General features: G+C 46.2%; 1 protein-coding gene across 1 annotated transcript in view; it reads left to right on the top strand.

The window, feature by feature from the left end:
* The window catches only part of dnah2 (dynein, axonemal, heavy chain 2), a 229,307-nt gene that overhangs the window by 75,271 nt on the left and 127,752 nt on the right, over positions 1-26,284 (top strand). The window contains exons 22-26 of the mRNA XM_065021857.1: positions 436-599; positions 1,059-1,220; positions 1,972-2,075; positions 3,776-3,932; positions 5,272-5,354. Coding sequence (XP_064877929.1) covers positions 436-599; positions 1,059-1,220; positions 1,972-2,075; positions 3,776-3,932; positions 5,272-5,354 — 670 coding nt within the window. The remainder of the gene's footprint in view (positions 1-435; positions 600-1,058; positions 1,221-1,971; positions 2,076-3,775; positions 3,933-5,271; positions 5,355-26,284) is intronic.

Raw genomic sequence — 26,284 nt, 5'->3', positions numbered from 1 at the left:
CCCCCCTGATGTTCTTTATTTTCCACTTCTTATCTGACCTCTCCCTCTTCATCCATCCCTTCCTCAGGGGGTTAAGTCGTGACACACTGACCTCTGGGCTCAAGCTGTGGAACAACATGAATGACGCAGAGGGAGAAACACTTCTTCTCTACTTCCCCTACCACACGCTGTTGAGTTAAACAGAACAGATTACCATCGCTGATACAATCACACCGTTTCTCTGCTGTGTAATCAGCTCAAGGTTACTACATACAGTATTATACATTGTCACGCTTACTGCTGTTGAATTAACAGCTCTGCTTACTGTTTGCATGTACCGGTATCTCTCGCGTGTGTGCAGTTGCGTGTCTGTACTGTGCTGTGTATATATGCAAAGTATACACATTACAAGGTATCACGTATACATGTATGTACTGTGCGTGTACCGTACTGCAGGTCCGTTTGGTAGTGGGGTGACGTGCGAGTTGGCTCTGGAGAAGGTCGCGACGCTGAGAGGCCAGCTGGACACGCTGAAGGAGGAGGAGGGAACCATACGCCACGGCCTGGGCATCTTCAAGCTTGAACAGCCGTGCTCTAAAGACGTACAGACCCTGGAAAAGGTAGCCCACCTACCCATAACCCCAACCCACGGCCTGGGCATCTTCAGTATAGAAGAACCGTGCCACGAGCGGGGTGCTATGATCGCGCATTTTGGGGCGGCGGGTAGCCTAGAGGTTAGAGCGTTGGACTAGTAACCGAAAGGTTGCCAGATCAAATCCTCGAGCTGACAAGGTAAAAAAAAATCTGTCGTTCTGCCCCTGAACAAGGCAGTTAACCCACTGTTCCTAGGCCGTCATTGTAAGTAAGAATTTGTTCTTAACTGACTTGCCTAGTAAAATAAAATGACATAGATGAGGGGACAAGGGTTTTTCCCCGTTCACTCAATGTAGAGAGTAAGCAGGATGTTTTGGGGTTAATTTGTAAGCCCCCCCCACCATCTGAAGTCATAACGTAGGCTTGTGGTAGGATGCTCATTGCGCTGTAAAGGGGATGTGTGTATGTTCTGTGTTGTGTTGTAGGACCTAGACTACCTGCAGCAGGTGTGGGAGATCACCCAGCAGTGGGATGCCCACTGGGATGAGTGGAAGGCGGGTCAGTTTGTCACTCTGCAGACAGAGAGCATGGAGAACACCGCCCAGGCCATGTTCAAGAAACTACACAAACTCAGCAGGGAACTCAAGGTCAGTGTCTTATCTACCACAGCTACAGTAGGGATGGTTCTACTCTACCATCTATATAGGGATGGTTCTACTCTATGTTCTATCCAATGATTTGCTCTGGATTGCTGAAGCTATGTCTTGCCCATTGAGAGGCTTTGAAGCCGCAGGTCGGCCATATTGGCATTCCCCTGTAAGAGCAATCCTCCGAATGAATTGAATTCTACAGTATTTCAATAGTTGGGACAGTAACATTAGTACTCTCTAAAAAATATATATATACTTTAAGGACATTTTTTAAATAATTGTTCTTTTTTATTTCTGTTGAGCTCACGTAATATCATTTAAAAGTAGGCATTAAGGTGTCTGCAATAGAAGAAACGTGTCAAAAACGAATGCAGACGTTCATAAATTGGGTCATATGTGGAAGACACATTTCAGTTGAATGCATTCATTTGTACCACTGACTAGGTCTCCCCCTTTCCCCTTTCCTTAAATACATTTCTATAGCTTCCCAAATCTTTTTAAAACATTTCTTTTTTTTTTTTTTACAATGGAGGAGCAGTACCAAGATGGCTGTTCATTGGCTGTTATTCATCCAGGGTTTATATACATCGTTGGTATCAAAGTACTCTGCATGGTACTGGGCACCTGTACTTTTCCCTCGTGCTCTAAACAGGTCCCTTGCATTTGTTGCGCAATTTTGGTAATGAAGTGGACTTTGCATTTTGTTATGTAGTAAACTTTTGCTGTTGTTGTTGTTGTGTGTCTGCAGGATAAGCAGTGGGAGATAGTGGACTTCTCTAAGAACAGGATTGACCAGTTCAAGAGAACCATCCCTCTCATCTCTGACCTGAGGAACCCAGCTATGAGGGACAGGTCAGGCCAGGAGAGAGTAATATGTCCTGCTGACGATCCTCAGTACTGTGTAGAAGTCCACTTACGTTCTCATACACAAACAGTGTAGTCTGCTCCTCCCATAGCACTCGTTCTCCTTCACTTTACTTTTGAACCTCAAATGCACCACAGCAGTTAGGAGGAGATCGTCTGTTAAATGACTCAAATGTAAATGTAGGTAAACCCACCCTCCGTCGTTCTCCCCCCAAGGTTGTGCTTCTCTGTAGAATAATGTTCAAAACTCAGCCGGGTTTTCTACAATATGTCTATACGGTATGTCTATACGGTATGTCTATACGGTATGTCTATATGGTATGTCTATACCTACCTGTGGATTTCTAAGCCTTCGGCTCTTCTCCAATTCCCCAGTTCTTCCCCAGTCTTTTTTCTCCAACCCTTCCCCAGTTTCTATCCTCACACCAAGCCAAGGGGGCTGGCGCCAGTCCCTGCCTGGACAATTGTAAACGCTCACTGTTTACAAGTGTTTCACTCACTTTCCTGGAGGTTCTACAGGTCATCAGTTCCTCCTAAAGCTTTCTGTCCTAGTCGCGACTTCACTTCCTCCCATCAGCCCCCTCCCCCCCATCTGATTGGTTGTGGCGTTCCCAAAACAATGTTCCCCACTTCCCATCTATCCAGCTCGATCCGGAATGTTTTGACAAGGAACCTAATGACAGGGAGGGAGGGAGGGAGGGAGGGAGGGAGGGAGGGAGAGATTTCCGAGATAACGTTGTGGCCTATCGGCAGTGATGTAACCATCTGAAAGATCCTTTCTGACTGGGCCGCGCTCTGGGGAATAGAAGAAAATAAACAGGATTACGTCTGACGGAGAGAGAGGGAAAAAAAGCAGAAAAAGAGAAAAGGCAGAAAGAGAAAACACATTTTCCGTTGCACTCTACCAGGTCCCAGGGTGCACAGCGGCGCAGCTAGACTCCATGGGGGCGGATAGAGAGAGAGAGACAGAGAGAGAGAGATCAGAGTGCAAGATGGTGGGGTTGGGTTGTGTGCCTGGTCTGTAGTTAAGGAAGGGCGGGTGTCTTGTGGTTAAAGTCAAGTGGGGCTAAGGTACCGTGGTGCTGTGGGTAACTAGGGGGTTTCCTAGTGAGAGGAATCCAAGCTGTGATTAAATGGCAGAACATAGCCAGAGGCTGACTTCGGGCACATATTCCTTATCTATCCTCTTCCTCCTTCTCCCTCCTCCTCTTCCATTAATACTCCTCCTTCAATGTGTCAATATTGTCAATCACACTCAGGTTATAGGACTGCATCCATAATGTCCATTTAGATGATGGTACCAGACCCTCCATGTTTTTAAGTGTAAGCCTCACTTCACACAGACACGAGTGAATCCAACAGGTTGAGTACAACACAGTAGAAGTACCCAACTTGATAGGAACATTGGACGTTTGTCTGTGGTATGATCCCACAAGTAATCCAAGAAAATCACGTCACACATCAAACATTGGTAAATCTGGTCAAGTATTTTTAAATTTTTTTAAATCAGTATGACGTTACACCATTGCATAACGCTAATAACAACCGACAAGACAGCAAACCAGACAGCACCTTTCAACCTTATGGAATATTAAACAATAAATACAAGTAAATAAATAATAAGTCATTAAAAAATCTTAATAAAAACTCCCAATGACCTGGTGACTGTCTGTGACTGTTGTTGCTAGGCACTGGAAGCAGATCTGCCACGAGGTTCAGCGGTCGTTTGACCACACCAGTCCAGAGTTCACCCTGGAGAGGATCGTGGCCCTGGGCCTCGAGCAGCACGCTGACAAGATCTCTGAGATATCCGGAGCCGCCAGCAAAGAGCTCTCCATAGAACAGGTCCGTTTCAGACCCTTCTCCTTTACACTCTCTCTCTCTCTCTCTCTCTCTCCCTTCTCTCTCTCTCTCCCTCCCTTCTCTCTCTCTCTCTCTCCCTTCTCTCACTTTCTCTCTCGCCTTCCCTTCCTCTCTCTCCTCCTCTCTACCTACCTCCTCTCTCGCGCACCTACTGTACAGGGTTAACAGCAAAGCGTAGTCTTTTCAATAGCACGTTAATCATGGACTCCCAGTCCCTGCATCTCTCAACACATGCCTCTAGGGGTCTGAGGGTTCAGTCATCGGAGCCTTTTGCTTTGGTTATAAGGGTCAAAGGTCTAAATGTAATTAGTCACTCCTGATCCTGGAAGTCTTTAGGGAGTGTAATGGCTCCTCATCTGTGATCACAGCATATCCAAGCATTCAGTAAGGTCAGTGTAGTGTTAGAATGATGAATGGCCCACAGGTGCAGTGTACATCTGCTCTTATAACCAGGGTTGTTGGGATCAATTCCATTTCTATTAAGTCAATTTGTGACTGAATTGAAATGGCATTGACCCCAAAACTGATTATACCCCCCCCCCCCCCCAAGTACAGTCTTAACTAAGAACCATAAGGGTTTAGCCTGGTCCCAGATCTGTTCGTGCTATGTAAGCATCTCTGAGGGTCTCTTTCGCTCCCCCTCAATCTATCTATCTATCTCTCTCTCTTCCCCTCTTTCTCTCTCTTTCCCTCCCCTCGCCTTAGCAGCCTTTAACCCTATAAATTCCCAGACACAGTGCTCCTCTGTCACAGAGGTTACATCAACACAGATATAGTGTGTGAATACCGCCGGCCACCAGGGAACAGAGGCGTTTGAAATAGCGCCCTTGCCCTCCCTCCAAGCCCCCTAACCCCTCTAGCCCCTCAAACCCCAACGCGGTTCATTGATAAGTCATGGAGGAGGAGAGGAAGAGAAGAAAGAGAGAGCGCGAGAGAGAGAGAGTCAGAGAGAGGATCCATGGCCATGTAAGGCCTCTCACTGGAGGTGCCTGCCAAGATCAATGGTTTCCTGTCTTAAGAGCTGCTTCAAGCTGCTGCTGATTCAGAAATCATCATATAAGAAGGGGCGCAACACACAAGCACACGTACACACACACACACAGTCGCATACACGCACACACACACACAGTCGCATACACGCACACACACACACACACAGTCGCATACACGCACACACACACACAGTCGCATACACACACACACACACACACACACACACAGTCGCATACACACACACATACACACGCCCCCTCCGGCCCATCTCTGTTCCGTCTGTTAACATTAGCATTCAAACGTCGGTATTTTTTTCTTCTCCTTCCAGTCGCTGGAGGGCATCGCCATGACATGGGAAGAGACTTCCCTGGACATCGCACCTTACAAAGACAAGGGCCACCACAGGCTGAGGTAAGTCAGTCTGCCCCCCGCAGGGGAGGGAAAGAGGGGTTGAAGGTCAGGGGTCAGAGAGAGGCGTGTCACCTCAGTAACAAGGCCTCAAGGAAAAGGTGACTTGCCACTTGGTGTTTCGCCTAGTTGAACTGAAAATCTTCCCCTTTGTGAAACTCTGGGCTCGACATTCAGGGCTGCCCGCTGGCCTGGCAACATCTGCCGAGCTCACCGGGACAGTTAATCACATTTTCATATGGCCCACTTAAGTCAGTACATTTTCAAACTCCAAGACAAAAAAAAACAATTATAGTTCCATTTAATCCACAGTCTTTCCACTTGTTATCAACCAGCATTTGGTTTCCAAGGCTACATCCTGGATACTCACGCCAGACCCGTCTCAGCGAAGGCGGGAAGCTCATCAGTTGTGCATTCAAAAGGACCTTCGCCTGCTTTTCATATCAGACACAGCGATGACATTATTTATTTATTTATGTTACCTCCTTTTTTCTCCCCAATTTCATGGTATCCAATTGGTAGTAGTTACAAGTCTTGCCTTGTCTCTGCAACTCCCGTAAGGACTTGGGAGAGGCAAAGGTCGAAGGCTGTGCGTCCTCCGAAACACAACCCAACCTAGCCGCACTGCTTCTTGACACAACGCACATCCAACCCGCACCAATGTGTCGGAAGAAACAAACATGCGCCCAGCCCGACAGAGGGGTCGCTAGTGCGCAAAGCCCTCCCTAACCATTGTGCGTCGCCCCACGGACCGCCCGGTCGCGGCAGCCTGGGCTCGAACCCAGAATCTCTGATGGCACAAAGAGATGCAGCGCCTTAGACCACTGCGCCACTAGGGAGGCGCAATGACATTATTCAAAAAAGAAATATTTACTTAGGTCTACACTAAGAAGCTACTTGGTTGTCAAGACATGAACATTATTTACACAAAAAGTTTTGATGACAGTTATTGAAAAGAGCAGGATCCCAGCTTTACAGTGGTGTAAGATTTATTTCCCAACTTCTTTTGCAAATGGCAGCGTTTTACAATCCCGGTGTCTGGCATGACAAGTCAGCAGGAAGCGCGCCGTCCATTTGAATGCATAAACGGTAGGCCTATATTCACTGTAAAGTTCACACAATTTTATTGTTTATAAACATTGTAGAAATCACATGATTTTATTGGTGCCACTGGGTGTTTTTTTTTTAGGACATTAAACAAGCAACAAGATCATATTTAGAGTCTGGGATATAAGTAATGGTTAGCCCATTGTGGTCAACCAGGGCTCTCCAACCCTGTTCCTGGAGAGCTACCGCGTCCTGTAAGTTTTCGCTCCAACCCTGATCTAGCACCCCTGATTCTAATCATTTGCTGATACGCTGAATCAGGTTATTTACAACTGGGTTTGGAGAGAGAACCTACAGGAGGGTAGCGCTCCAGGAACAGGGTTAAAAAGACCTGTGGTAAACAATGCAGAGGAGCAACCCCATGCTTCAGCCATGTAGCCACCATGTTGCACCAGACAGGTGATCATGCTTCAGCCATGTAGCCACCATGTTGCACCAGACAGGTGATCATGCTTCAGCCATGTAGCCACCATGTTGCACCAGACAGGTGATCATGCTTCAGCCATGTAGCCACCATGTTGCACCAGACAGGTGATCATGCTTCAGCCATGTAGCCACCATGTTGCACCAGACAGGTGATCATGCTTCAGCCATGTAGCCACCATGCTGCATCAGACAGGTGATCGTGCTTCAGCCATGTAGCCACCATGTTGCACCAGACAGGTGATCATGCTTCAGCCATGTAGCCACCATGCTGCATCAGACAGGTGATCGTGCTTCAGCCATGTAGCCACCATGTTGCACCAGACAGGTGATCATGCTTCAGCCATGTAGCCACCATGCTGCATCAGACAGGTGATCGTGCTTCAGCCATGTAGCCACCATGCTGCATCAGACAGGTGATCATGCTTCAGCCATGTAGCCACCATGCTGCACCAGACAGGTGATCATGCTTCAGCCATGTAGCCACCATGCTGCATCAGACAGGTGATCATGCTTATTGTAAAATAGCACACCTGCCTGTTAATATGGACCATATACAGGCCCTAAAGATATTGCTTTCCATCTTATTGGGCTCATTTCTGGAGGGGAATATGACATTTTAAACAGCTTAATATGGCTATATGTCATCATTTTATTTTGGTTTTCCAAACAATCAGTGTAAACATCAGTGTAAACATATGGTTGGCTATACGCTTGCCAACCTGCCCAGACTGCAAATGAAACATGACATCACCCACGATTGATGCCGAACTTGCTTTACTGTGATCGTGGCCCAGGCCAGTAATTTTCTAATTCGGGCCAGTAGTCTTCACTTGGTACTGGCTCAGTGTGCCACTGGTAAATTTACCTGAATGTCAAGCCCTAAAATGTACCTTTAAAGACTTTCTTTTTGGGATATGGTTCCTGACAACAACCTTTGGATGCAGTTAGTTTGGCACAGGATGATGTAGCTTGTTGTGGCTCGTCTGAAACAAAAAGGAGAGATGCGTGCTCAGTGGTCCACCAGCTGAACACCTCCCTCAACAAGCAGGCAGGGGCTTTGGTGAGCAACAAGCAGGCAGGGGCTTTGGTGAGCATTAGCCAGATCAAAATGACTCATTCTACATGCAGTATAAAACCCTTCAAATGCATTGCTTTTCCCAGAACACACACAGTACACACGCGCTGGGTCTCAAAGGATTCAATTAGTGGGTTAAATTCAGAATTAGAACCTCCTCACGGCTCTGCATGTTCACAGAGCAGGACATTAAAACACGCACAGACGGACACACGTTAGCAGGACATAAACAAGGACACAGTCTCAGTGTGGCTCCATCTACCCAGCAGCAGCTCATTATATCCCTACCCTCAAGTCACAGATTTGTCCTTAATTGGAAAGTTGTCCTAATTGACTTTACCTATTTTATGGATTAGAGGGTTTCGACACCCAGCCTAATTGAACCATAACTTCCACGTGTTCCCAGTCAGTGAGGATGGTAATTGGCTGATTGGGGATGTGTTGTGGAGTTGTTTTTCTCCATCAGATGTAGTTATGAACAGCATGCATATTACACAGTGGCCTAATATTGGAATGAATCTAACTAGAACAATGCGAAAACAACCACCACAACAGAAATAAACAAGAGAACGTGTTGTTTCAGGATGCAAGGCCTTAGGTCTGTTCTAGTGTGTCTGTGTGTGTAGATGTATTAATTATTCTAACATTGTTATTGTATTAGTCCGGTGTTGCAGTGTGGTATTCAATCACATTTCTTGGCCTCAAGGCAGAGACAACAGAGCGAAAGAACGAGGCGAAGAGGGAGCCCAGCTAGCACAAAATGTTTTTCTTAGAGCTTGGTGAGAGAGTGGTTGAGAGTGGGTTTTGCATACAACCTTCCCACAACTTTCTGGGAATGGTGCAGGATAGTCGCTTGGTTTTTAGAACATTCTCAGCACATTTAAGGAACTTTACCCCCCCCCTAAAGGTTCACACGTGGTTACATTCAGGTGTGTTGGCCATGCCCACCAATTGCCCACCAACCTGATCTTAATGAGCGCTCGTTTACTTTGAAATGGGGCCTGTAGTAGAATAAAATGAGCAGCTTTGTATGCGTAGAGAAGCATGTCATGCTGGTTTTGAATCTCACGGATGCCGTGCCTCAGTAAAAACAATGTGTTTGAATGAGTAATGCCCAAGCAAATGAAATTCCCCGTGTCCTTTCTGCGCTTCGAGTTACAAAAAAACTTCACCTAACATAGGCCAGCAGTGTTATTAAATGTCTTATTGGAGCATTCTGGGAAAGGTATTCAAAAACCTAGACATTTCGCTATTAGAGTGTTGAGAAAACGTACAATTAATAACCATTAAAACTTTCACAACATTCACAGTAAAACATCTCAGTAAAACTGTAAAGGAACCAAAGTAAAACGTTCTCAAAACCTCCCTGCAACCTAAAAACAAAACGTTCCCAGAACAGTCTGGAATATTCTGAAACCAAAAAAGACACGCTCTCATCAATTATACCTAAGATGAGATACAGAGCTTTGAGGGTTATGATAAGCAAAGACTTCAAGACTCATTTATAACCCGTGTATCTATAATATAATGTCCCTCTAAATGGCTTATCAATGACAGGTCAATCAGTGGCACATTACTGTAGCTCGACTGCAGACAGCTTTAACATAACCAGAGGTAGCTTGTGACATTTGTTGAAGAGCCAGTACAATTGAAACTGAAAACATTGTTGCGTAAGTAGTCTAGACTAGATACTCAAAGTCACGAACAGTGTGCAGAAAAACAGGCCAAAAACACTGGGAAAGGAATGCCTTTTCAATATTAGGGTTGAAATGTTTCTTTGGCACTATTCTCAGGGTTTTCCTTTCTCACCCTCCATTTGTTGTATGTATGACGATGTTTGTAGGCCCTGATACTTTTGATTGCTTTGTATGTGTGTTGTGTGAGAATGTTTGATGTGTAGGTCACACTTTGTATTCATTAGTGTGGCATGTTTCTGTGTATGTGTGTATATCTACCAGGGTTGTATTCATTAGTGTAGCATGTTTCTGTGTATGTGTGTATATCTACCAGGGTTGTATTCATTAGTGTAGCATGTTTCTGTGTATGTGTGTATATCTACCAGGGTTGTATTCATTAGTGTAGCATGTTTCTGTGTATGTGTGTATATCTACCAGGGTTGTATTCATTAGTGTAGCATGTTTCTGTGTATGTGTGTATGTCTACCAGGGTTGTATTCATTAGTGTAGCATGTTTCTGTGTATGTGTGTATATCTACCAGGGTTGTATTCATTAGTGTAGCATGTTTCTGTGTATGTGTGTATATCTACCAGGGTTGTATTCATTAGTGTAGCATGTTTCTGTGTATGTGTGTATATCTACCAGGGTTGTATTCATTAGTGTGGCATGTTTCTGTGTATGTGTGTATATCTACCAGGGTTGTATTCATTAGTGTAGCATGTTTCTGTGTATGTGTGTATGTTTACCAGGGTTGTATACGTTAGTGTAGCATGTTTCTGTGTATGTGTGTATGTCTACCAGGGTTGTATTCATTAGTGTAGCATGTTTCTGTGTATGTCTACCAGGGTTGTATTCATTAGTGTAGCATGTTTCTGTGTATGTCTACCAGGGTTGTATTCATTAGTGTAGCATGTTTCTGTGTATATCTACCAGGGTTGTATTCATTAGTGTAGCATGTTTCTGTGTATGTCTACCAGGGTTGTATTCATGAGTGTAGCATGTTTCTGTGTATGTGTGTATGTCTACCAGGGTTGGGGTCGCTTCCAAATTTAATTTGAAATTTAATTTTCATTTTTGAAATCACTCATGAAGTGTTTACACACTCATGAAGGATTTACATTGAATTCAATTCAAATTTCGTTATGGAATTGGAATTGAATTGTAACTGGACCAATTGTACTTTTTGATTTTTTGTGCTTTTTACCCATTTTTCTGTGATATCCAATTGGTAGTTACAGTTTTGTCCCATCGCTGCAACTCCCGTACGGACTTGGGAGAGGCGAAGGTTGAGAGCCATGCATCCTCCGAAACACGACCCCTCCAAGCCGCACTGCTTTTTGACACACTGCTCGCTAAACCCGGAAGCCAGCCGCACCAATGTGTTGGAGGAAACACCGTACAGCTGGCGACTGAACTCAGCTTGCAGGCGCCTGACCCACCACAAGGAGTTGCTAGAGCGCCATGGGACAAGGACATCCCAGCTGGCCAAACCCTCCCCTAACCCGGGTGACGCTGGCACAATTGTGCGCCACCTCATGGGTCTCCCGGTTGCGGCCGGCTGCAACACAGCCTGGGATCTGTAGTGCCTTAGACCGCTGCGTCACTCGGGAGGCCCTGTTTGTAATGTTTGAATTAGAATTTAATTGGAAAATTGGAATTGGAATTCAATAGTTGTACATTTCCCAGTTAATGAGTTTAATGCACTTTAGTATAAAAAAATGCACTGCGGGATTTGTTTTAAATAATTTCAACTTGTATTTCTATATTTCAGTATAGCTAGGCTGTCTGAACAGTGACATGATCAGCCTGAAAGTCTGAGCGAAATGAATTTCAATTTGTGGAATTGTTGGGGATAATATGTAAATTGGAATTGAGAGGAATTGAATTATCTCTAAATTCAAAGACTGACTTGGAATTTGGACTGAATTCAATTAAATTCAAATGGAAAAATTATTGAATTAGAATTGAATTTCTGAAATTAACCCCAACCTTGACGTCATTGTCTACAGTATATTTGTGTCTGTGTTTATCTGTGAATGTGCGTGTCTACAGTATATTTGTGTCTGTGTGTTTATCTGTGAATGTGTGTCTCTACAGTATATTTGTGTCTGTGTTTATCTGTGAATGTGCGTGTCCACAGTATATTTGTGTCTGTGTGTTTATCTGTGAATGTGTGTCTACAGTATATTTGTGTCTGTGTGTTTATCTGTGAATGTGCGTGTCCACAGTATATTTGTGTCTGTGTGTTTATCTGTGAATGTGTCTACAGTGTCTGTGTGTTTATCTGTGAATGTGTGTGTCTACAGTATATTTGTGTCTGTGTATTTATCTGTGAATGTGTGTGTCTACAGTATATTTGTGTCTGTGTGTTTATCTGTGAATGTGTGTGTCTACAGTATATTTGTGTCTGTGTATTTATCTGTGAATGTGTGTCTACAGTATATTTGTGTCTGTGTGTTTATCTGTGAATGTGTGTCTACAGTATATTTGTGTCTGTGTATTTATCTGTGAATGTGTGTCTACAGTATATTTGTGTCTGTGTGTTTATCTGTGAATGTGTGTACACTGAATGTACAAAACATTAGGAACACCGCCCTAATATTGAGTTGCACCCCCTTTTGCCCTTACAACAGCCTTAATTCGTTGGGGCATGGACTCTACAAGGTGTCGAAAGCATTCCGCAGGGATGCTGGCCATGTTGACTCCAATGCTTCCCACAGTTGTGTCAAGTTGGCTGGATGTCCTTTTGGCTGGATGTTATTTTTTTACCCTTTTTTCTGATTTTCATGGTGGTTGGACCTTACAGACTCAGGAGAGTCGAAGGTCGAGAGTCATCGTCCTCCGAAAACACAACCCAGGAAACACCACATCCAACCGGAAGCCAGTGACACTGGTCAGAAACACCGTACACTGTGACCTGGTCAGAGGCCTGACCCGGCCTGACACAGGAGTCACTAGTGTGCGATGAGACAAGGATATCCCTGCCGGCCAAGCCCTTCCTAACCCGGACGACACTGGGCCAATTGTGCGCCACCCCACGGTCCTCCCGGTCACGGCCAGCTGCGATAGAGCCTGGGCTCGAACCCAGAATTTCTGGTGGCACAGGTAGCACTGCGATGCAGTGCCTTAGAACACTACGCCACCTGGGAGGCCACGTTGCAGTTCTTGACACAAACCAGTGCGCCTGGCACCTACTACCATACCCGGTTCAAAAGCACTTAAATATTGTGTCTTGCCTATTCACCTTCAGAATGGCTCAATGTCTCAATTGTTTCAAGGCTTAAACATTCTTTTTTAACCTGTCTCCTGCCCTTCATCAACACTCACCTACACTGATTGAAGTGGATTTATCAAGTAACATCAACAAGGGATCATACAGTGGGGCAAAAAAGTATTTAGTCAGCCACCAATTGTGCAAGTTCTCCCACTTAAAAAGTTGAGAGAGGCCTGTAATTTTCATCATAGGTACACTTCAACTATGACAGACAAAATGAGAAAAAAAATCCAGAAAATCACATTGTAGGATTTTTTATGAATTTATTTGCAAATGATGGTGGAAAATAAGTATTTGGTCACCTACAAACAAGCAAGATTTCTGGCTCTCACAGACCTGTAACTTCTTCTTTAAGAGGCTCCTCTGTCCTCCACTCGTTACCTGTATTAATGGCACCTGTTTGAACTTGTTATCAGTATAAAAGACACCTGTCAACAACCTCAAACAGTCACACTCCAAACTCCACGATGGCCAAGACCAAAGAGCTGTCAAAGCACACCAGAAACAAAATTGTAGACCTGCACCAGGCTGGGAAGACTGAATCTGCAATAGGTAAGCAGCTTGGTTTGAAGAAATCAACTGTGGGAGCAATTATTAGGAAATGGAAGACATACAAGACCACTGATAATCTCCCTCGATCTGGGGCTCCACGCAAGATCTCACCCAGTGGGGTCAAAATGATCACAAGAAGGTGAGCAAAAATCCCAGAACCACACGGGGGGACCTAGTGAATGACTTGCAGAGAGCTGGGTCCAAAGTAACAAAGCCTACCATCAGTAACACACTATGCCTCCAGGGACTCAAATCCTGCAGTGCCAGACGTGTGCCCCTGCTTAAGCCAGTACATGTCCAGGCCCGTCTGATGTTTGCTAGAGAGCATTTGGATGATCCAGAAGAAGATTGGGAGAATGTCATATGGTCATATGAAACCAAAATATAAATTTTGGTAAAAACTCAACTTGTTGTGTTTGGAGGACAAAGAATGCTGAGTTGCATCCAAAGAACACCATACCTACTGTGAAGCATGGGGGTGGAAACATCATGCTTTGGGGCTGTTTTTCTACAAAGGGACCAGGACGACTGAACCGTGTAAAGGAAAGAATGAATGGGGCCATGTATCGTGAGATTTTGAGTGAAAACCTCCTTCCATCAGCAAGGGCATTGAAGATGAAACGTGGCTGGGTCTTTCAGCATGACAATGATCCCAAACACACCGCCCGGGCAACGAAGGAGTGGCTTCGTAAGAAGCATTTCAAGGTCCTGGAGTGGCCTAGCCAGTCTCCAGATCTCAACCCCATAGAAAATCTTTGGAGGGAGTTGAAAGTCCATGTTGCCCAGCAACAGCCCCAAAACATCACTGCTCTAGAGGAGATCTGCATGGAGGAATGGGCCAAAATACCAGCAACAGTGTGTGAAAACCTTGTGAAGACTTACAGAAAACATTTGACCTCTGTCATTGCCAACAAAGGGTATATAACAAAGTATTGAGATAAACTTTTGTTATTGACCAAATACTTGTTTTCCACCATAATTTGCAAATAAATTCATAAAAAATCCTACAATGTGATTTTTTGGAATTATTTTTCTATTTTTGTCTGGCATAGTTGAAGTGTACCTATGATGAAAATTACAGGCCTCTCTCAACTTTTTAAGTGGGAGAACTTGCACAATTGGTGGCTGACTAAATACTTTTTTGCCCCACTGTAGCTTTCATCTGGATTCACCTTGCCAGTCTGTCATGGAAAGAGCAGGTGTTCCTAATGTTTTGTACACGCAGTGTATGTCTACAGTATACTTGCCTCTGTGCGTGTCTGTGTATGTCTACAGTATATTTGCCTCTGCGCGTGTCTGTGTATGTCTACAGTATATTTGTCTCTACGCGTGTCAGTGTATGTCTACAGTATATTTGTCTCTACGCGTGTCAGTGTATGTCTACAGTATATTTGTCTCTACGCGTGTCTGTGTATGTCTACAGTATATTTGTCTCTACGCGTGTCTGTGTATGTCTACAGTATATTTGTCTCTACGCGTGTCAGTGTATGTCTACAGTATATTTGTCTCCACGCGTGTCTGTGTATGTCTACAGTATATTTGTCTCTACGCGTGTCTGTGTATGTCTACAGTATATTTGTCTCTACGCGTGTCTGTGTATGTTTACAGTATATTTGTCTCTACGCGTGTCTGTGTATGTCTACAGTATATTTGTCTCTACGCGTGTCAGTGTATGTTTACAGTATATTTGTCTCTACGCGTGTCTGTGTATGTTTACAGTATATTTGTCTCTACGCGTGTCTGTGTATGTCTACAGTATATTTGTCTCTACGCGTGTCTGTGTATGTCTACAGTATATTTGTCTCTACGCGTGTCTGTGTATGTCTACAGTATATTTGTGTCTGTCAGTGTGAGTTTGTCTAAAATTGTCTGATGGAAAGAAGCGGAGGTTGAGAGGTGTCAGGAATAAAAGCGGCAGCAGCGTCTCTCTCTCCCTCCCCTTTTCCTCTCTATCTCTCTCCTCCCCCATCTCTCTCCACTTGTCACGTCAGCTTCTCTCGCCCACCAGTGAGCCACTGCCAGGTCACTGCTAACAGAGACACATGCACCACAGAGGGAGATGGGTGAGACAGAGGGGGGTAGAAGGAGGGGGAAGGAGAGACAGAGAGCGAGAGAGAGGGGGGGGGGGGGAGAAGGAGAGTGAGAGAGAGAAATAGGGAGGAATAACAGAGATAGATAGAGAGGAGGGGGGAGAAGGAGGGGGAAGGAGAGAGAGAGAGAGGAGAAATGTGCTCTTTCTGCGCATCTCCGTCAGTTTTTAGAAATGTGATTAAGCGGTGATGGCGAGCTGGGTTGTGTAGACACTGATGAGTCTTCTGTTGTTACGCTTGTTTCTACCGGCGGATTGGCGCGTATGTTATATCATTTCATAAACCATGTTTTGGGCCGCTTTAAACTACTCGCGGGACGCTCTTTTTTGGTTTGATAAGAAACAACCTTTTTTTTGTCATGTTACCTAGCTAGCTAACAACCTGGTAACTTGACCAAAAGGCTATGCTCAAATTTGTATTGCACGGAAAGAGCAACTTATTTTTCTGGGGTTTCTTTTCTAAGTTGGGAGCAGTATTTAGTATTTATTAGGATCCCAAGTAGCCGCCGCAAGGCAACAGCTACTCTTCCTGGAGTCCAAATAGGACTAAAACAATTACGTCGCAAGGAACGTTTGACATCTTCCTGAATCTGAGGGTGGTTTTAACTCTCTAGTCTTGGAATTGTATCAACTTGCCACCCTAGCTTTTAATTGCAACATATAGTTAAATGCACTAAAGAGGAACAATGGGAACATGTTGAAGATGCACATCCCCAGAATCCTTTCTGTTTTCAAAGGATGGAGCTAAGAACATTAACGACCTCATAGTTAAGAACACTATAACAACATGGCCGAAAATGAAGCGTTTTCTACAAGAATCAATATCACTCCCTAAAAACGTACCCCTTTGGAACAATCCTCGGAAAGCTTTTCACAATTCAACGGTAAATTGGTCCACATGGAAAACTAAAAGCATACAAACCGTAAATGACTTGGTAACAGGAAATACATTTATTTCCAGAACAGAATTCTGAAGTCATTTTGGACGGATCATTTCAACTATATGCAACTTAAAAGTTACATCTCGTAACATTTTGATTTGAAATCTTTTGGACATCAGAGCAGCCTTGAGGGAAATCTTACTTAAGTCAGGAAGTGTTGTTCATATGATAGGGAAGATATATACAAGAGCATGTCCAACTAACAACCTCTTAACCCAGTATAAACTAATGTATGAAATGTATTATACAAGAGACAAAAATCACAAATTCTACAGCACAAATTCTACAGCACAACGGCAGAGTCATGTCTAAAGTGTAAATGACACAATGACCCATGCTTTCTAGGGAACGCTATGTAGTCCGGAAGTTGTGGGCGGATCTAGAAAGTTGGCTATCAGAAGTATTTAATCCGTCTGCATATTTCATCCGTCTGCATATTACAAGACACAGCACATGGGGGTGTAGTGAGATACCCGATGGGTCGGACGATTCACTTCTCATCACTCACGTTGAAATCAATCAATCTGCCATCATTAATACGATGGAAAAATTGAAATTGTGTGGGCTACGGAGAGCAGGAGACGGAAAGTGATGCGGGGGGGGGGGGCTAGTGGGTCTGGGCAGGTGTGATGAAGTTGTTGTTTGTATGATGTTGTCATTTGAATGTGTATGTTTTGTATTGTTTATAAAATAAATAACAACTAAAGCAATTTATCATATGATACATTATTACATCATTACTCCATCATTATAGATGTTCAATATAAAATATACAATAATACATTATTACAATGTGTTTTGTGTGGAGAGCGTGCGTTAGTGTGCAGAACTCAGAAACGGCGTCCTGGGGTTCAGAGCTAACAGGACCCCCCCCACAGACAGGTGGGGAGGCAGATAGACAAATAGACAGGATACAGAAATAAACAGACAGGTGGGGAGGCAGATAGACAAATAGACAGGATACAGAAATAAACAGACAGGTAGGGAGGCAGATAGACAAATAGACAGGATACAGAAATAAACCGACAGGTGGGGAGGCAGATAGACAAATAGACAGGATACAGAAATAAACAGACAGGTGGGGAGGCAGATAGACAAATAGACAGGATACAGAAATAAACAGACAGGTGGGGAGGCAGATAGACAAATAGACAGGATACAGAAATAAACAGACAGGTGGGGAGGCAGATAGACAAATAGACAGGATACAGAAATAAACAGACAGGTGGGGAGGCAGATAGACAAATAGACAGGATACAGAAATAAACAGACAGGTGGGGAGGCAGATAGACAAATAGACAGGATACAGAAATAAACAGACAGGTAGGGAGGCAGATAGACAAATAGACAGGATACAGAAATAAACAGACAGGTGGGGAGGCAGATAGACAAATAGACAGGATACAGAAATAAACAGACAGGTGGGGAGGCAGATAGACAAATAGACAGGATACAGAAATAAACAGACAGGTGGGGAGGCAGATAGACAAATAGACAGGATACAGAAATAAACAGACAGGTGGGGAGGCAGATAGACAAATAGACAGGATACAGAAATAAACAGACAGGTGGGGAGGCAGATAGACAAATAGACAGGATACAGAAATAAACAGACAGGTGGGGAGGCAGATAGACAAATAGACAGGATACAGAAATAAACAGACAGGTGGGGAGGCAGATAGACAAATAGACAGGATACAGAAATAAACAGACAGGTGGGGAGGCAGATAGACAAATAGACAGGATACAGAAATAAACAGACAGGTGGGGAGGCAGAAGTGGATGAGCAAAAGAAAAAGATAGTGAGAAAGAAGTGAAGGGAGCTTAAAGAGGTCCTTCTCTCTCTCTCTCTCTTCCTCCTCACATGCCAATCTCTCTATTTATAGGCTCCCAGTTACACCCCTGTTTTCTGTAGCAGAGGATGACAACGTGGGCTTGGTGTTTCCGTTTCTCTTTTCTGTTTTCTATCCCTCCTTCCCAAATCTGTTGCGCACGCATGCACGCACGCACACACACGCACCGGACAAACACACACACGCAAAATCAGGCCCAGCAATTGTGCATTTTTCTGCCTCATCATCCCAGTCATACCTAGACTAAAGCAGGAGGGGAGGAGGAGGGGAGTAGGAGAGGAGGAGGGGAGTAGGAGAGGAGGGAGGAGGAGGAGAGGAGTAGTAGAGGAGGAGGAGGGGAGTAGGGGAGGGGAGTAGGAGAGGAGTAGGAGAGGAGTAGGCGGGGAGTAGGAGAGGTATAGGAGAGGAGGAGGAGGGGAGTAGGAGAGGGGGAGGAGGTGTAGGAGAGGGGGAGGAGTAGGAGAGGAGTAGGAGAGGGGGAGGAGAAGTAGGAGACGAGTAGGAGAGGGTTAGGGGAGGAGGAGTAGGAGGGGGGGACGAGGAGTAGGAGAGGATTAGGAGAGGGGGAGGAGAAGGAGTTGGAGAGGAGTAGGAGGGGGGGAGTAGGAGAGGAGTAGGAGTGGGGGAGGAGTAGGACAGGGGTAGGAGAGGGGTAGGAGAGGGGAGGAGGAGTAGGAGAGGAGTAGGGGAGGAGAAGGAGGGGAGGAGTAGGAGAGGAGTAGGAGAGGAGTGGGGGAGGAGTAGGAGAGGGGAGGAGTAGGAGAGGAGGAGGAGAGGATTAGGAGAGGAGTAGGAGAGGGGAGGAGGAGGAGAGGAGTAGGGACATGTGATGGGGTTCTTTTAATCTCTCCATCTTTTCCAGGATTTACCCGTCCACACCTCCTCCAAATACTGAGTCTTTTGTATTCAGAGCTAGCCGACCTATCATATCCAATGTGGGGGACTAAATCAATTCCAAATGATTGTGCCTCTCAATAACTGATGGCAATGTCTTGCCAGGGGAAGAGATGATTGATGATGATGCTATGGACAGTATGAGTAAGATGTGGGGAGACACACACACACATACACACACTGCCAAAGCGAACAATGTGGATGTGGCCGCCCTGGTACATTTAACATTTACATTTAAGTCATTTAGCAGACGCTCTTATCCAGAGCGACTTACAAATTGGTGCATTCACCTTATGACCTCCAGTGGAACAGTAGTGCATCTAAATCTTTTCAGGGGGAGGGGGGGTGAGAGGGATTACTTTATCCTATCCTAGGTATTCCTTAAAGAGGTGGGGTTTCAGGTGTCTCCGGAAGGTGGTGATTGACTCCGCTGTCCTGGCGTCGTGAGGGAGTTTGTTCCACCATTGGGGGGCCAGAGCAGCGAACAGTTTTGACTGGGCTGAGCGGGAACTGTACTTCCTCAGTGGTAGGGAGGCGAGCAGGCCAGAGGTGGATGAACGCAGTGCCCTTGTTTGGGTGTAGGGCCTGATCAGAGCCTGGAGGTACTGAGGTGCCGTTCCCCTCACAGCTCCGTAGGCAAGCACCATGGTCTTGTAGCGGATGCGAGCTTCAACTGGAAGCCAGTGGAGGGAGCGGAGGAGCGGGGTGACGTGAGAGAACTTGGGAAGGTTGAACACCAGACGGGCTGCGGCGTTCTGGATGAGTTGTAGGGGTTTAATGGCACAGGCAGGGAGCCCAGCCAACAGCGAGTTGCAGTAATCCAGACGGGAGATGACAAGTGCCTGGATTAGGACCTGCGCCGCTTCCTGTGTGAGGCAGGGTCGTACTCTGCGGATGTTGTAGAGCATGAACCTACAGGAACGGGCCACCGCCTTGATGTTAGTTGAGAACGACAGGGTGTTGTCCAGGATCACGCCAAGGTTCTTAGCGCTCTGGGAGGAGGACACAATGGAGTTGTCAACCGTGATGGCGAGATCATGGAACGGGCAGTCCTTCCCGGGAGGAAGAGCAGCTCCGTCTTGCCGAGGTTCAGCTTGAGGTGGTGATCCGTCATCCACACGGATATGTCTGCCAGACATGCAGAGATGCGATTCGCCACCTGGTCATCAGAAGGGGAAAGGAGAAGATTAATTGTGTGTCGTCTGCATAGCAATGATAGGAGAGACCATGTGAGGTTATGACAGAGCCAAGTGACTTGGTGTATAGCGAGAATAGGAGAGGGCCTAGAACAGAGCCCTGGGGGACACCAGTGGTGAGAGCACGTGGTGTGGAGACGGATTCTCGCCACGCCACCTGGTAGGAGCGACCTGTCAGGTAGGACGCAATCCAAGCGTGGGCCGCGCCGGAGATGCCCAACTCGGAGAGGGTGGAGAGGAGGATCTGATGGTTCACAGTATCGAAGGCAGCCGATAGGTCTAGAAGGATGAGAGCAGAGGAGAGAGAGTTAGCTTTAGCAGTGCGGAGCGCCTCCGTGATACAGAGAAGAGCAGTCTCAGTTGAATGACTAGTCTTGAAACCTGACTGATTTGGGTCAAGAAGGTCATTCTGAGAGAGATAGCGGGAGAGCTGGCCAAGGACGGCACGTTCAAGAGTTTTGAGAGAAAAGAAAGAAGGGATACTGGTCTGTAGTTGTTGACATCGGAGGGATCGAGTGTAGGTTTTTTCAGAAGGGTGCAACTCTCGCTCTCTTGAAGACGGAAGGGACGTAGCCAGCGGTCAGGGATGAGTTGATGAGCGAGGTGAGGTAAGGGAGGAGGTCTCCGGAAATGGTCTGGAGAAGAGAGGAGGGGATAGGGTCAAGCGGGCAGGTTGTAGGGCGGCCGGCCGTCACAAGACGCGAGATTTCATCTGGGAGAGAGGGGAGAAAGAGGTCAGAGCACAGGGTAGGGCAGTGTGAGCAGAACCAGCGGTGTCGTTTGACTTAGCAAACGAGGATCGGATGTCGTCGACCTTCTTTTCAAAATGGTTGACGAAGTCATCTGCAGAGAGGGAGGAGGGGGGAGGGGGAGGAGGATTCAGGAGGGAGGAGAAGGTTGCAAAGAGCTTCCTAGGGTTAGAGGCAGATGCTTGGAATTTAGAGTGGTAGAAAGTGGCTTTAGCAGCAGAGAGAGAAGAGGAAAATGTAGAGAGGAGGGAGTGAAAGGATGTCAGGTCCGCAGGAGGCGAGTTTTCCTCCATTTCCGCTCGGCTGCCCGGAGCCCTGTTCTGTGAGCTCGCAATGAGTCGTCGAGCCACGGAGCGGGAGGGAGGACCGAGCCGGCCTGGAGGATAGGGGACATAGAGAGTCAAAGGATGCAGAAAGGGAGGAGAGGAGGGTTGAGGAGGCAGAATCAGGAGATAGGTTGGAGAAGGTTTGAGCAGAGGGAAGAGATGATAGGATGGAAGAGGAGAGAGTAGCGGGGGAGAGAGAGCGAAGGTTGGGACGGCGCGATACCATCCGAGTAGGGGCAGTGTGGGAAGTGTTGGATGAGAGCGAGAGGGAAAAGGATACAAGGTAGTGGTCGGAGACTTGGAGGAGTTGCAACGAGGTTAGTGGAAGAACAGCATCTAGTAAAGATGAGGTCGAGCGTATTTCCTGCCTTGTGAGTAGGGGGAAGGTGAGAGGGTGAGGTCAAGAGGAGAGGAGTGGAAAGAAGGAGGCAGAGAGGAATGAGTCAAAGGTAGGCGTGGGGAGGTTAAAGTCGCCCAGAACTGTGAGAGGTGAGCCGTCCTCAGGAAAGGAGCTTATCAAGGCATCAAGCTCATTGATGAACTCTCCGAGGAACCTGGAGGGCGATAAATGATAAGGATGTTAAGCTTGAAAGGGCTGGTAACTGTGACAGCATGGAATTCAAAGGAGGCGATAGACAGATGGGTAAGGGGAGAAAGAGAGAATGACCACTTGGGAGAGATGAGGATCCCGGTGCCACCACCCCGCTGACCAGAAGCTCTCGGGGTGTGCGAGAACACGTGGGCAGACGAAGAGAGAGCAGTAGGAGTAGCAGTGTTGTCTGTGGTGATCCATGTTTCCGTCAGTGCCAAGAAGTCGAGGGACTGGAGGGAGACATAGGCGGAGATGAACTCTGCCTTGTTGGCCGCAGATCGGCAGTTTCAGAGGCTACCGGAGACCTGGAACTCCACGTGGGTCGTGCGCGCTGGGACCACCAGATTAGGGTGGCGCGGCCACGCGGTGTGGAGCGTTTGTATGGTCTGTGCAGAGAGGAGAGAACAGGGATAGACAGACACATAGTTGACAGGCTACACAAGAGGCTACGCTAATGCAAAGGAGATTGGAATGACAAGTGGACTACACGTCACGAGTGTTCAGAGAGTTAAGCTTACGTAGCAAGAATCTTATTGACTAAAATGATTAAAATGATACAGTACTGCTGAAGTAGGCTAGCTGGCAGAGGCTGCGTTGTTGACTAAGTAGGCTAGTTGGCATTGGCTGCGTTGTTGACACTACACTAATCAAGTCGTTCCGTTGAGTGTAATAGTTTCTACTGTGCTGCTATTCGGGGCTAGCTGGCTAGCTAGCAGTGTTGATTACGTTACGTTGCGTTAAAAGAACGACAATAGCTGGCTAACTAACCTAGGAAATCGCTCTAGATTTGTGTGTGTGGTAAGAGCACACACACACACACACACACACACACACACACACACACACACACACACAGTCTGGCTGACATTGGTTATAGGAGGGTTAACGCGTGTTATGGCCCCGTCCCTGGAGAAAGAGGACATGTGTGCAGGGGCCTCCTCTGCCAGTGCTGTTGAGGCTGCACAGCATTGTGCTGCTGTGTGTGTGTGTGTGTGTGTGTGTGTGTGTGTGTGTGTGTGTGTGTGTGTGCTGCTCTGTGCTCTGGCTATAATAACAGGAAGACAGGACACACTGTGCACGGCAGAGCACAAATCACCTGTAATTACCACCCACCCATCTCTCACTGGCCCCAGACCGGTTGCCATGAATACACATGAATACACATCCTTCAGTTGCATACACACAGACTCTCATGGACACACACACACCTCACACTATGTACTTGGTCACGCACACTAAAATCAAAAACACTATCACACTCATACAGTATATAATTGCATCTACACTGTTGTCCGTACTCCACTACACAAGAACACACACATTAAAACATAGCACACAGTGCACTACACCCGCCCACGCCTGAGAAAGGCAGTCACACACACTCACACGCCCTTTTGTTCTGTTTGAATGTACACTCCCCAACCTGCACTCCCCGTCACACAGTTCCATATGCACTTGATAGCTGAGGATAGTAGTTACAGTGAGCTATGTTCCCTTTCTGTGTTGTTCTGTTATTTTGCATTACAAGCCCCTCCCCCCTCTCTCTCTCTGTCTCTCTCTCTCTCTCTCTCTCTCTCTCTCTCTCTCTCTCCCTCTGTTTCCTCTCTCTCTCTCTCTCTCTCTCTCTCTCTCTCTCTCTCTCTCTCTCTTTCTCTCTCCATCCCCTCTCTCTTTCTTTCTCTCTTTCTATCTCTCTCTCTCTCTCTCTCTCTCTCTCTCTCTCACACATAGTCCCCCACACACACCACTCTCCAGCCTCCCCTCTGTGTAATTTAGTGCTCACACTGTTTACTCTGCAATGCCGCACAAGACCTCTGAAAATGATTTCAGCCCAGGTCTACCCTCTCTCCAAATGATGGCCATTGATTTGTGTCTTTATGATGTCTTTAGTGCAAAGTGCTCCCCCGTCTAGCTCGCACAGCCCAACACTGCCACCCAGTGCTTAGCCCATACGCCAATAGGAGTGTGTGTGAGGGCGTGTGTGTGTGTGCATAACTGTGTGTGTGTGTGTATGTGAGAGAGAGAGCCGCTCTCCTGGATTTCATTACCTTGGGCAGATCTTGGCTGACTGCTGGAGAATGCAGGAATGCCTTGGCCATCTGCTGCAGATTAGAGTTAGACCTCCAGCCCAAATCAATTAGCATCCCCGGCCAGCTACGCTGATCGGCCAGGGAGGGGGGAAAGGCTAGGAGGCGAACACTACGCTAAGGCACCATCAGTCAGCTTGGGAGGCTACGCTAAAGCTAGCACTACAAAAGCTCGGTTACGCTAGGCTAACGCTAAGGCACAGGGAGTCAACTGTGGATGGGGGAAAGACTAAGAGGCTAGTCTACACTAGGGCTGCACCAGAGTCAGTCGATCACTGCCTGCCCTGCAGTAAACATTGGGTGTGGGGGAAAAGGCAGGGATATGGGGTTCATTGCTCCATGAGAAACCCTTCATAGTTTCAATCCAGTGGAGAGGAAGGGGTACGGGGGGCAATGAAAGAGCCCTTGGGTTGCTAGACACACAAACAAGCATTCAATCAAACATACACACACGCACACACACACACATGCAGTGCAGATACACATGCATGCTCACTCAGGTAAATGCACAAAACTCATGTACAGTAGAGATAATAAGATACACACTCGTATTCACAAGGTGTCTTAGATTCAGACAAATACAGTTGGCTTCACAGAGACATAAAACACAAATAACTCACTGCTGTTTCCAGATATGGTCCCAATTATCTAACTGAGGGCAGCCTGGCATTTTTGGAGTGTGAGTGCCTGTGTTTCTGTATTCTGTGTGTGTTGGGTCTCAGAGGAGGTCCTCAGTAATACAGTCGATGCAGGAGACTTCTGTCAGCTCCCTCTGCTTGTCTCTCACCTGTTCCTCCTGCCATGTTTCTTTTAGTGTGAGGACAGATTTTTTACTTACATTTGGCAAGTCGATTAGGACATCTACCTTGTGCATGACACAAGTTATGTTTCCAACAATTGTTTTCAGAAAGATTATTTCACTTATAATTCACCATATCACAATTCCAGTGGATCAGAAGTTTACATACACTAAGTTGACTGTGCCTATAAACAGCTTGGAAAATTCCAGAAGATTATGTCATGGCTTTAGAAGCTTCTGATAGGCTAATTTACATAATTTGAGTCAATTAGAGGTGTACCTGTGGATGTATTTCAAGGCCTATTTTCAAACTCAGTGCCTCTTTGCTTGACATCATGGGAAAATCAAAAGAAATCAGCCAAGACCTCAGAAAAGAATTGTAGACCTCCACAAGCCTGGTTCATCCTTGGGAGCAATTTCCAAATGCCTGAAGGTACCACGTTCATCTGTACAAACAATAGTATGCAAGTATAAACACCATGGGACCACGCAGCCGTCATACCGCTCAGGAAGGAGACGCTTTCTGTCTCCTAGACGTGAATGTACTTTGGTGCGAAAAGTGCAAATCAATCCCAGAACAACAGCAAAGGACCTTGTGAAGATGCTGGAGGAAACAGGTACAGAAGTATCTATATCCACAGTAAAACGAGTCCTGTATCGACATAACCTGAAAGGCCGCTCAGCAAGGAACTGCCATAAGAAAAGCCAGACTACGGTTTGCAATTGCACATGGGGACAAAGATTGTGCTTTTTGGAGAAATGTCCTCTGGTCTGATGAAACAAAAATAGAACTGTTTGGCCATAATGACCATCGTTATGTTTGGAGGATAAAGGCGGGAGGCTTGCAAGCTGAAGAACACCATCCCAACCGTGAAGCACGGGGGTGGCAGCATCATGTTGTGGGGGTGATTTGCTGCAGGAGGGACTGGTGCACTTCACAAAATAGATGGCATCATAAGGAAAATGATGTGGATATATTGAAGCAACATCTCAAGACATCAGTTAAACCTCAAGCATACTTCCAAGCAAAATGGCTTAAGGACAACAAAGTCAAGGTATTGGAGTGGCCGTCACAAAGCCCTGACCTCAATCCTATAGAACATTTGTGTGTAGAACTGAAAAAGCGTGTGCGAGCAAGGAGGCCTACAAACCTGACTGAGTTACACCAGCTCTGTCAGGAGGAATGGGCCAAAATTCACCCAACTTATTGTGGGAAGCTTGTGGAAGGCTACCCGAAACATTTGACCCAAGTTAAACAATTTAAAGGCAAAGCTACCAAATACTAATTGAGTTTAT

The sequence above is a fragment of the Oncorhynchus nerka genome, linkage group LG8 (genome assembly GCF_034236695.1).
Source record: "Oncorhynchus nerka isolate Pitt River linkage group LG8, Oner_Uvic_2.0, whole genome shotgun sequence".
Taxonomy (NCBI): domain Eukaryota; kingdom Metazoa; phylum Chordata; class Actinopteri; order Salmoniformes; family Salmonidae; genus Oncorhynchus; species Oncorhynchus nerka.
Note: the sequence above shows the minus strand (reverse complement) of the source record. Positions and strands in the feature narration are given on the sequence as shown.